This window comes from Aegilops tauschii, chromosome 2 (assembly GCF_002575655.3).
Source record: "Aegilops tauschii subsp. strangulata cultivar AL8/78 chromosome 2, Aet v6.0, whole genome shotgun sequence".
Taxonomy (NCBI): domain Eukaryota; kingdom Viridiplantae; phylum Streptophyta; class Magnoliopsida; order Poales; family Poaceae; genus Aegilops; species Aegilops tauschii.
This window is the reverse complement of record NC_053036.3, coordinates 533,972,693-533,984,008: the sequence shown is the minus strand read 5'-3', so window position 1 is coordinate 533,984,008 and position 11,316 is coordinate 533,972,693. Positions and strand designations below refer to the sequence as shown.

General features: G+C 44.2%; 1 protein-coding gene across 1 annotated transcript; it reads left to right on the top strand.

Moving 5' to 3' along the window:
- Positions 1–1,887: 1,887 nt before the first annotated feature.
- Positions 1,888–10,957, top strand: LOC109771934 (uncharacterized). The gene is made up of 8 exons (XM_020330630.4): positions 1,888–2,138; positions 3,290–3,388; positions 4,065–8,438; positions 8,552–8,776; positions 8,904–9,062; positions 9,359–9,517; positions 10,027–10,173; positions 10,263–10,957. The coding sequence occupies exons 2-8, from the start codon at positions 3,317–3,319 to the stop codon at positions 10,482–10,484; spliced, it is 5,358 nt and encodes a 1,785-aa protein (XP_020186219.1). The 5' UTR covers positions 1,888–2,138; positions 3,290–3,316; the 3' UTR covers positions 10,485–10,957.
- The last annotated feature ends 359 nt before the right edge of the window (positions 10,958–11,316 follow it).

The following is an 11,316-nucleotide window of genomic DNA, read 5'->3' as shown; positions in this document are numbered from 1 at the left end:
ATAAATCGGAAAGAGGTAGTACGATGAAATGGAACAATCTTGTTGGGCATGTATAGTGGTTTGAGAAGACAATTTTCTCTCAACCCATGCGTTGTACAATGAATTTTCTCTTGTAATTATGTCTAGTATAGATTTTTTTTTGCGTGCATACATGCTATGTACGATTGAAATTAAATAAAATGTGGGACAAGATATGGCTTGTAGTCGGAATGGAAAAACATGTTATCTAAAGCGCTAAAAGATTATCTCATAATTAAAAGGGGACACACTAATATTTTATTTTTATTCATCGCTCGGTCTTACGGACATGTCCGCGACTCTTTTCTTCCCCTCTCACGAAGGCGACTTAGGTCAAGTATTCCTCCCCTCAATCTCTGTTGATGAGCCCGTGGATTCGCCTCCTCTTTGTCTGCCTCTCTGGTGACAGGTGACGGGAGAGGCATCCCAGTGCCTCGACTCCGCCTAGTTTATAAGTTATGGTTTTAGTCCTTGCAGGGATGGCACTCAGACCGATGGTGGTGCTTCATATTCGAGTCAGTCTTCTAGGATCCGATCCTCCTTGATTTGTCTGTCGGAGACGGATTCAATGGAGCCCGGGCATATATTCTTGTCGGCTCCTCGGGGCAGCGAGGTTAGGATTTCTCACCGTGCGTACGTGGCGGCAAAAATGCGTGTCATGTCAGGTGCTGCAAATCTATTCAAGGGTCCAGCAGCGATGACTGCGACTCCATGGCTCTGGTCCTTAGGGACACGTGTATGAAATATTTCCAACTGTCATCAACAAGGTCAGGTTGGTTCGGTCTTTTTCAAAAGAAAAAAAAACTTAGCAAATATCTTACGTGTCATCACTAAGAGAAGTTTTGTTGAGAAACACAGTACAGAAACAGATGCTCACAACACGCGCACACACAAATATTCTCTGTGAACACACGAACGCAAAGAGAAAGCTAGCATAGTACGTAGAGAACAAAGGCCGGTGCAAAATGTAATCAACTCAATGAACCGCCAAAACAATCGGTTGTACTCGCGTGATCAGGCCAAGAGGGAAACACTGTCACGGTGGTAAAGCCATTAGGCGCACATGAAAACGATTGCCGGTTCTTGTTTGCGGGCGAACGGAGAGATTAGCTTGCAAGGTAGCCCAAAACCACAAAGACGTGCACGGTGGAAGCACTTTTTAGCTTGGAGGAGTGCATTATCGGTGCACCGAGTTATTGTGAGTTTCTATCAGGAAAAGCGTGATGATAAACACCTCTAGCATCAAAGGAGAATCGGTCCTCCAAAAGGAAATGGCTTTGATGCGGGGATACGAAAATGACCTGGCGTGGAAACACAGCCGATCAGTTCTCATTTTTATTTTATTTTTCGATGGAGCTGCTGACTTGGTGTGCTTGATTTCATTTTTGTTGGACCCAGGAGTGTAGACGACGGTGAAAAAGGAGAGGAATTTGAATGTGCGTGTCTACATAGGCGGCTAGACTCTTTGGATGTTTGATGAATGAGCTTACGACTCTTTGGGCGGTAAATAAGGTAGATTAGGAAAAGGTGGCGGAGATTTCTCAAAACCTTCAGCTGGCCGCGGCTAACACGGAAGTTTTTACGCTGCATCAGGGGGATCTCGTTGCAAAATTACCTCCCGAGAACGCCGCCCCCAAGGCCCCAACACGCGCAGGCTGTTGCGCGGAGTGTCATCCCGGTAATTCTGCCGCCCACGGTTTTTTTTTTAGGGGTGCCGCCCACGGGTTAGTCCCCTATCGGCCACCGACGCGCGGGACCAACCAGTCCGGGGCCCACCGGGCAGCGAGCGTGAGGGAGGTGAGCGCACGGGGTCGGTGAGGCTAGCAACCCCCGCCGGCTTTATTGGTGGGGCCCGGCCAACTCAGCGGCACGTATGCAGCAGATATAAACCCCTCCACGAAGGAGCAAATACAACGCACTTCTCAAAAACCCCGACCAAATTAAAAAGATTCTCCCCCCATCTCTCTCTCCCGTTCCCTCACTGTTCCAATCTGCCCTTCTCTCTTCTTGGTGATTTGGCCGCGGCGTCTGCTCCGCGGTCGCCTGACACGACCGTCGGAAAAGGCAGAGACGGGCGAGGATCTCGACCGCCGGGAGCTTCGATCGGCTTCAGTCCCGTGGTGAGCTCCTGTTCATTCTTGTTAACTAGCGAGCGTAATTTTTTCCGGTGTTTGTTCTGCCTCTCGATTTTTTGTTTTGAAACCGATCGCGTCTGTCGAGCGACGGCCCGTCGGCGATCCGCTGGTTCTCCGACGGAGGGCGGCACCACTGGTTCCGCCATTTCATCCGACCTTCCACCTCTGGAGCGGCGCCTTCCGTCGCCCGAACTGAATCGCCGCCCGCGGAGTGGATTGGAGGAGCTTTTTTTTTTTTAATTATCACTCCGATTCTGCCGCCTCCGGCTGCTCCGCTGTCCGCCTCTGCTTTCGCCATTTCGGTCGGCTTCCGCACGATTTCGCTCCCTCTGCTCGCGGCGGAGCGGAGGGTGGTGGGTTTGTTGCTGTCGACGAGGACCATGATGTTTCGATTAGGCTGTGCGTGTCCGATCGATCGGGATTTTTTTGACTTTGAGGTGCTGCGGATGGCACGTCCCTGCTCGGGGTAGGAGGAGGGGGCAGCGATCGTGGGAGGGAGGGCTGGTTGGTGGGCACGAATTGTCGTTTTTGTCTTTTGCCTTTTTCCGGCTCGGTTGCTGGACTATTTGGTGGACACTGCGTTTGGTAGGCTGGGAGCCGCTTGTTCTCCAAAATTCAGTGTGAGCTCCGATCAACTTTTTTGGAGAAAAATACTCAATCGACTACTTGTTGATCGATCCGATCCAACCCCGGCCTCTGCATCAAGAGATGCGCACAGCCATACGATCGGATCCTTGTGCGTGCAACATAATTCTGGTCCTGATTGGCCTTCTGCGGAGTTGGTACTACTGCCTTTGACTGGTATGTAGGTTGTAGGATATGTATACAGGAAGAAGATATCATGAAATTCTTAATGATATCATTGTGTTTCTTTTTGCCAAAATAACAACGAATAGTTGGATCCGAGCTGTCGCCTTTCCTCTGTATCCAGTCTGTAGTGAAGTGGTCTGTACACAAAATCAATTGTTTACTTTACCCCCACTCAGCCTGTTCTAGGAAGACTGTCGTGCCTTTTTGGGCTCGCCTTGATTGGATCCCATTTGTAGGTGACATCGTCATTACACATTATCTTGACGCCTGTATGCTCATTCATGATGTGAGTATTGATGCCAGTATTTTCTTGTTGTGAATATCAGAAACGAATACTAAGCTAGTGGCCTGAGATGGAAGCAGAACAGGCGGCGGAAGTAAGCTCTGGGGAGACGACCAATCTTAAGTCGCCTGACACGATTCTGGTAAGGAGAACATTCATCCGTAAAGTCGAGTGCATGTCGAGATTCCAGCGTACTTTCAGAAATGAGTGATGTGTACATATCTTATTAGTTTCTTAGTATGTTTCATTCATGTTCTGTTTTGTTGTTTGGCGTCCAATACTTCTTGATGTCAAAAAAAAAGGTGTGGTTTCTGAACATGTTTTGGGTGGGTGACTGAAATATGTTGTTGTGTTCAGTACTTTAGTCATTTGTCAGTTCATATACATTGGTCTCTGCTAGTACTTGAATATCATTCATTTGAACATGCCATTTCTGTAATGAAAATGGGGGCCAAGTGACCCCTTCCATAAAAAGAAACATTTGAATATGTAGAATCTTGGGTCGATGATAATTGGCGGGCACGAAAAAACATTTATGTCTTACTATACTATCACATTTATTAGTATTGAGAATTGTGGTGCGGTGCCCATGATCAGCATAACTTTCAGACCAATGTCCTAAATATTTGCATCTACTGCATTGAAAAAGATGCTAAGGAGTGCGGAGAATAGAAGATGAAAACAAATGCTTAAAGTCTCAAGATTAATAGAAATCTCATGGTTACAATAGTACTTTTCTTTCAATGAGGACTTGTTTATTTTTCAATGATCACTTGGTTATTATTAAATTAGAAATTCCAAATATGCCAATGTCTTAGGTACATGATGACAAAGAAAATTTAGTAAATGGGAATTCAAATCAGCATGTGAAGGAAACACCCAATGATGATGATGATGGAACAGGATCCGATGGTTTTGAGCTGGTAGATGATGTCTCACCTTTGACAAAGGCAAGTCCCAAAGAGGATGGAAAAACTTCAGAATCTGCCACCTTGAACCAAGAAACAGAAAGACTGAAAGTACTATCAAAGCGTATTGAAGAGCTTGAATCTGAAAAGGAAAAATTAATGAAGGACATGACAGAAGCAGAAAATAAGCAGACACTGCAAAACAATTCTCTACAAGAAGCACATAAATCTCTCACTGAGAAGGATAAAGAGCTGGCTGATGCAACACAATCACTGAGCGAGCTGGGGTCTGAGCTTGAAATCTCGAAGCAGAGGATTCAAGAAATTGAGGCTGAGTTAAGTTCATCAGCTGATAAGCTCCACAAACTTGAAGAGCTGAAGGATGAAAGAAGCTTGCATGCTGCACAGGAGGCGAAAAGGGCTGCAGAACTTGATAAGATGCTGGAAACGGCTCAGTTGAACATGAAAGAGATGGAAAACCAGATTAGCAATCTTCAGGAAGAGATAAAGGGGCATGAGGGCAAGGCTGTTGACCATCAGCAAGTAGAAGAATCACTGAATACCACAATGTCACAATTCAAGATGGTGCAAGAAGCACTTGAACTGTCAAAATCACAAGTGGATGATTTGGAGCAGAAGCTTGCCTCGCAGGATGCTGACATCAGTAAGCTCACTGAAGAGTTGAGTCTCCATTGTTCATCTGAAGAATCTTTGAAGGAAAAGAGCCTTAAACTAGAGACTGAACTTGCCACCGTGAATGAAGAGTTACAAGCGAAGCTTCTGAGTTTGCAAGATATGGAGATGAAACTGGAAGAGCATGTGAAGGAAAAAGAGACTAGTGAAGCTACATTGGAGAAGCAACAGGCGCAGATACTCAACCTGCAGTCTGGGCTCGATGAATTAAAGGATGAACATGAAACTCTCAAAGGGACTCTAGTTGACGCTGAATCAAAACTATCAGAGAGAGACTCTATGCTACGTCAGGCTGAAGAGGAGCATGCTAAAGCACAGTTGCTGCTGTCAGAAGCATTGTCGCATAAAGAAGAACTGGAGGTAAATCTGAAATCTATCAATGAGCAGCATGGTGAGTCCAAAGCTGTTGCTGAAGATGCAAACGGGAAGATTCTTGAGCTTGAAGCACAGATTCAGGCACTACATGCAGCTGAAGAGGCTTTGAAGTCGCATCTGGAAGAGGCTAGCATGAATGTGGAAGTTGCAGAGAAGAAATGCTCTGATCTTGAGCAGCATCTCAGTGAATCTGAGAATAAATTAGCCACTTCGAGTGAACAAGTAAAGTTGCTGGAAGAGCAGGTCGAGCAAGAAGCAGCTTCTTCAGCAGAAAAGGAAAAACAGCTTGAAGAAGCAGTGAACAATGCAGAGGCATACAAAGAGAAGATGAATGAATTGCAATCTTCGCTGGACTCCTCGACATCTAAAACTGAGCTACTTGAACAAGAAGTCAAGGATCTGACTGACAAATTCTCCCAGCATCAAGAACAAGCTCATTCTGTTCATGAAAGAAGTATTGAATTGGAGAGTTTGCTTCATACATCAAAGTCTGATGCTGATGGTGCACACTCCCGAAGACAGGAACTGGAGCAGGAACTTGAAGCCACACAAGCAAAGTTCAAGGAGGTTGAAGCAGAACTAGAACAGTACAGAAGCAAGGTTTCCCACCTTTCCGATGATCTAGAAGCTTACCAGACAAAATCAGCTAGTCTTGAAGCTGTGATGGAAGCTGCAAGTGGAAAGGAGAAAGAGCTTATGGACTCACTGATTCAAATCACCGAAGAAAAGAAGAAACTTGAGGAGCTAACAGCAGAGTATGAAGTAAAACTTCAAGAACAATTGCAGGAAAAGCAAGTTATCGAAGAGAGGGTGCAGAGTCAAGAATTGAAGGTGCTTGATTTAGAAGAATTGTTGGCAAAACTGACAGAAGAAAAAGAAAGTCACGAGAACACCATTGCTGATCTTAACCTGCAACTGTCCAATAAGAATGACATGTGCATGCAGTTGGAGTCCCAGTTAAGCGAGGTTGGGGATGATCATAGCAAAACAAGGTCACTTCTCTCTGATGCACACTCGCACAAAGAGGAGCTAGAACTGAATTTGAAATATCTTAATGATCTTCACACTGAATCCAAAACAGCTGCAGAGTCTGCAATGCAGAGGAGCGCAGAGCTTGAAACTCAAGTTCAGGAATTAAGTGCTGCTGAAGAAAGTCTGAAGTTACAGCTTACTGAGTTTGAGTCAAAGCTAGCATCTGCCGAGAAGAAGAGCACAGATCTTGAGCAAGAGCTTAAAGATGTGACAGATGAATGCAATGGTTTCCGTGTGAAGGTTGATGAACTTTCTGGAGAAGTTGAGGCATACAAGGAGAAATCAGCGAGTCTCGAGGCTTTATTAGCAGAAGCAAACCAAAAAGAGGATGAGTTGTCAGGGAAGTTGGCTCAAGCTAATGAAGAGAAGGAGAAGTATGAAGAATTGTCAAACAAGGCCACCACAGCGCATTTGGAAGCCGAGAAGCAGGTCCAGACTTTACAGGCTGATCTAGAATCTGCCCGGGGTAAAATGGAAGAGGTGGAGAATGATCTTCAGGCCCTGGGTGTTAGAGAAAGCTCAGTACTTGACAAGCTTAAATCTGCAGAGGAGCAGCTTGAGCACAGTGGAAGGGCACTAGAACATGCCACTTCCAAGAAAATTGATCTGGAATCTCTGTACCAGTCTTTACTTGAAGATACAGAGAAGAAGCTCCAGCAAGTAGGAGACAACTTGACTCAGAAGGAGACGGATTGTCAGCAACTGTCTGAAAAGTTGAAGTTGGCCGAGGAACAAGTGGCATCTTATGAAGCAAAAGCAGCTGGTGCCACTGAAGAGGTGGAATCCATGAAGGTGGAGCTCGAAGCCTTTGAAAATGAGATTGCTACTCATGAGACCACCATTGAGGAACTCAAGACCAAGGTCTCCAGTGCTGAGTCAAAGGCTGAAGAGGCGTTGGCTGAGAGCACGGCCATGGGTGCAGCAAATCAGGCTCTGAAAGAGGAACTTGATGCTAAGCTGGCCGTGCTTCATGAACTGCAAGAGCAGTTTAACTCTACTCATGCTGAAAAGGAAGATGTTGTTACAAAGCTAGCTGAGCATGGAAGAACGATAGAACATTTGACTGAGGTGCACAGTAGAGGCATAGAACTTCAATCTGCAGCTGAATCAAGGAATGCAGAAATTGAAGCTCAAATGCGTGAAGCTCATGAGACAATAGCACAGAAAGATTCAGAAATTAAAGATTTGAACGAGAGGCTGATTGCAATTCAGTCTGAGACTGAAAGTTTGATGCATGTGAATGAAGCCTTGAAGCAGGAAATCAGTGCTAAGCTGGTCGTGGTTGATGAGCTGCAGGAGAAATTTGTGTCTGCGAGTTCTGAGAAAGAAGAAGCTGCAGAGAAGCTGGCTGTTCATGAGGAAACAATAAAACATTTGACAGAAGAGCATTCAAAGGGCTTGGAGCTCCAGTCTGCTGCTGAATTGAGGTATGCGGAAATTGAGAGTCAACTGCATGAAGCTCATGAGACGATTGCGAATAAAGAAGCTGAAGTTACAGACCTCAAGGAAAAGCTGGTTTCTCTTGAAGCTGAGAATGGAAAACTGGCGGATAAGAATGAGCACCTAGAAGGAGAAGCGTTTGCTAAGGTGGCCATGTATGATGAGTTACAGGAACGGTTTAGTGCTACGCACGCTGAAAAGGAAGAAGCTGTAGAGAAGCTAGCTGCTCATGAGGGAACAATCATAAACCTAACAGAGGTGCACACAAGAAACTTGGAACTCCACTCTGCAGCTGAATCAAAGATTGGTGAAACTGAAGCTAAACTGCATGAAGCCCTCGAGACAATAACACAGAAAGAAGCTGAAGTTAAAGACTTGAGCAAGAAGCTGGATGCTCTCGAGATTGAGTTGGGATATTATGAAGAGCAGGCAACGGAAGCTGCTTCCAATGAAGAAAATCATAAGGTTAAATTTGATGAAGTCGTGCACAAACTAAAGAGCGTAGAAGCACAACTTGCAGAAACACAAAGCAAGGTTGAACTTTTCCAGACAGAGAAAGAAAACTTGATTACTGCAAATAGTAGTTTGAGTGAGGAATTGGAAGTACATCAGAGCAAGCTGAATGAATTACAGCTGGCACTTGCTGCCGCAGTAGCAGAAAAGCAGGGGTCGTCGGAAGAGATTCACTCATTGCGAAAAACACTCGATGGCATGATTCAACGCAAGGAAGAACTGGAAAGCCAGGTGATCAAGAGTTCTATTTTTATTATTCTCGGCTTAGTGCTGCTTGCCTGTTATGGCTTCGAAATATTTCTCATACCATTACATAGATCTTACCAAGATGTCCTTTTTTTCAGGTATCTTCTACTCTTGAAGAGCATGAAGAACTGACAAACAAGTACCAAAGCACACTGGAAGAGAAGCAGATGTTAAATAACAAATATGAAACTACAAAGAAGGAGCTTGATGAAGCAATAGCCAAATTGGAGGAGCAAATGAATTTGGAGAAGTCTGAAAAAGAATTGCACATTTCAAAACTCGAGAGGCAAATTACAGTGTCTGAACTGAAATACATGGAGGAGGTATCTTGTTATTTATCTCCCTCTAAACTAATTTGGGTCCTACAGTACTTTTTTTGTCGAGCTGTACAGTAGGGCAATTGGTCCTACTTTCGAAGTACTATCTGTATAATTTCTCAAATATTCTCAGATCCAGACCATGCAAGTTGAAACAACTGAAAAGAATGAAGCACTTACAAGCAAGATGCAGGAGCATGCAAACTTAGTCCATGAAAAAGATCAGTTGGAGCAACAATTGCTGGAAGTTAGGAAGGAACTGGAGGCTGCTTACCGTACCATAGCTAACCAGGTAAATTGGCGTTGTCACTATTTTTTTTCTAATAAAACATTTTTTTACTGTCAAGCATTTCTGCTAAATACAAAGGGATGGCTGGATCCATCAATTTCTTACTGTCAACCCTATCTGCTGAACTGGTAACATCAGAAAATGATGGCAGATAGGAAGTTGCCTGTTTGTATGGCTATGTTGTTGACATGTAGTGAAGTTGTTGACTTAATTGATTCCAGATAATCTGACACTTCGTTTTTTCAAAATTTGGTTGTTGTTTGAACTGATCTTGACATGAAAAACCTTTTTTTTGGCAGGAAGAGCAAGCTTCAGTGAGGGAGATAAAGTGGGATGCGTTTAAGACGTATTCAGCGGATCAACTAGAAGCTGCACAAAAACACGCTGCAGAGCTGGAAGTACAAGTATCAGCTCTTAATCAGCAGCTGCAAGAAGCTGAGATCCATTACGAGAAAAAGGTTGGATTCTATCCGAGTATCCATTTGAGGCTATAATACTAGTTCACCTGTTACATCTGATGGGTTTTATGGATCCAAGATTAAGGCAGCACGATAAAATCCATCTGTTATTTGCCTTCAAATCCTTAAATTTGGAAGCCTGCTTTGTTCTGAGGCATCTGGCTTATTGCTCAGCTTTCTCTCATTAAGAACATAAGCATCATGATCGAAGGCTTGCATGATAATGGAATGAGGGAACATGAATAGAAAATGCATTGCCTCACACGATTACAGGAACATGTTTAAATTAGCACAAATAGCCTTTTCAATCTGTTGTAGTAATCATACTTACAAATTCTTGACGATGAAAAGCTGATAGATTCACACAATATCCCCATACTTCACATTAGAGAACTTGCTTCACCGTTGGAATTGCTAGTCCTGCTGCTGCTTTGACACTTTATAGACAGTTTATAAGTGTATATGTCTACATTTTTTTTCTCATGTATTGATTTATGCGTTTTTTTCAGGTTGCAAAGGAGAGTGAGAAACTCGCTCTTGTCAATACAGAGCTCAACAAGCTGACCAAAAATGTGAGCAAGAGTGTTGAAATGGAGAAGAAGGTACAGGACCTTGAGCAGAAGTTGCAGCTTGCTTATTCCAAATCTGAAGAACAGGCAAGCAAAGAAGAAAAAAAATGCTATGAAATATCCTGAGTACCCTGATCAGTAGTTATCAGCAATTAACAACATTGTCTTTTTTGCAGGCAAAGGATGCAGTGGTATCAACGAGATCCCGAGAATTCAGCCTGGACTCGGTAGCACCGCAAAACAAACAGCGCGACATATCTCAGGCTCCTAGCACGGCCTCCCCGAAGCCGGCGCAGCAACAACTGCGGGAGCCCTCCGGCATCATGGCCTTCAAGTTCATCCTGGGTGTCGCCCTGCTGTCAGTGGTCATCGGCGTGTTCCTTGGAAGGAGATACTAGTGCCGATCTTGTGAAGTTCCTGCTGGTGCCCTATGGGAAAATCCCATCCTTAACAGCTAAAAACTGTTGCTTCCCATGAACCTAAACTACTACTCTAGCTGAACAGCGCATAGCTTGCTTGGTTTGGTGGATTGCAATTGAACGGACTGATGGCTTTCAGGGGGAAGTCAGAAATCCGGAAGCGTATTCTTGGTGAGTTCTCCCTATAGTTTCTTTTTGGGTCAAGGGGGGTAGGAATTTGATTTTTGTTCATTCCTAGTTTCCTACCCTTGGCATGCAGAAGGCCATATGCATGCAATTTGGTGTTTGCTGTCGGTGAGCTTGTATCTACATCTCCCTCTCTCTCTCTGTAAAAAGGAAGTCCGTCAGGAATATTAATTTGTTCATATGGTCGAGTGTAAGCTGTGTCATATGCTGTACAATCACTCTAGTGTTTTTGATCTATATATATCTGGGTTGTTGGTTGGCAAGAAGTGGCTCGTTTATCCACTGTATTTTCAGATGGGTTTATCCACTCGTTTATTTACTCGTTTGATAAGATGGGGTTCAGGCTTTCACCCCTACCATTCATTACTTTCTTGCCATATACTCCCTCCGTTCCTAAATATAAGTCTTTTAGAGATTTCACTATAAAAACTACAGTCGGATGTATATACCTTTTAGAGTATAGGTTCACTCATTTTGCTTCGTATGTAGTCTATAGTGAGAATCTCTTAAAAGACTTATATTTAGGAACGGAGGGAGTAGAGTACTGTACCTGTAACCGCATGCGGGGTGATGTATTTGCAGATTCTGCTTCAGTGGCATTTGGAGGCCATATGATACGGGCGAA

Bases quoted from the DNA above. Each gene is read 5' to 3' on its own strand.
- LOC109771934 (XM_020330630.4), top strand. From the start codon at position 3,317: ATGGAAGCAGAACAGGCGGCGGAAGTAAGCTCTGGGGAGACGACCAAT. The intron at 9,063-9,358 runs GTAAATTGGCGT...TTTTTTTGGCAG, and splicing joins ACCGTACCATAGCTAACCAG to GAAGAGCAAGCTTCAGTGAG. The intron at 9,518-10,026 runs GTTGGATTCTAT...CGTTTTTTTCAG, and splicing joins AGATCCATTACGAGAAAAAG to GTTGCAAAGGAGAGTGAGAA.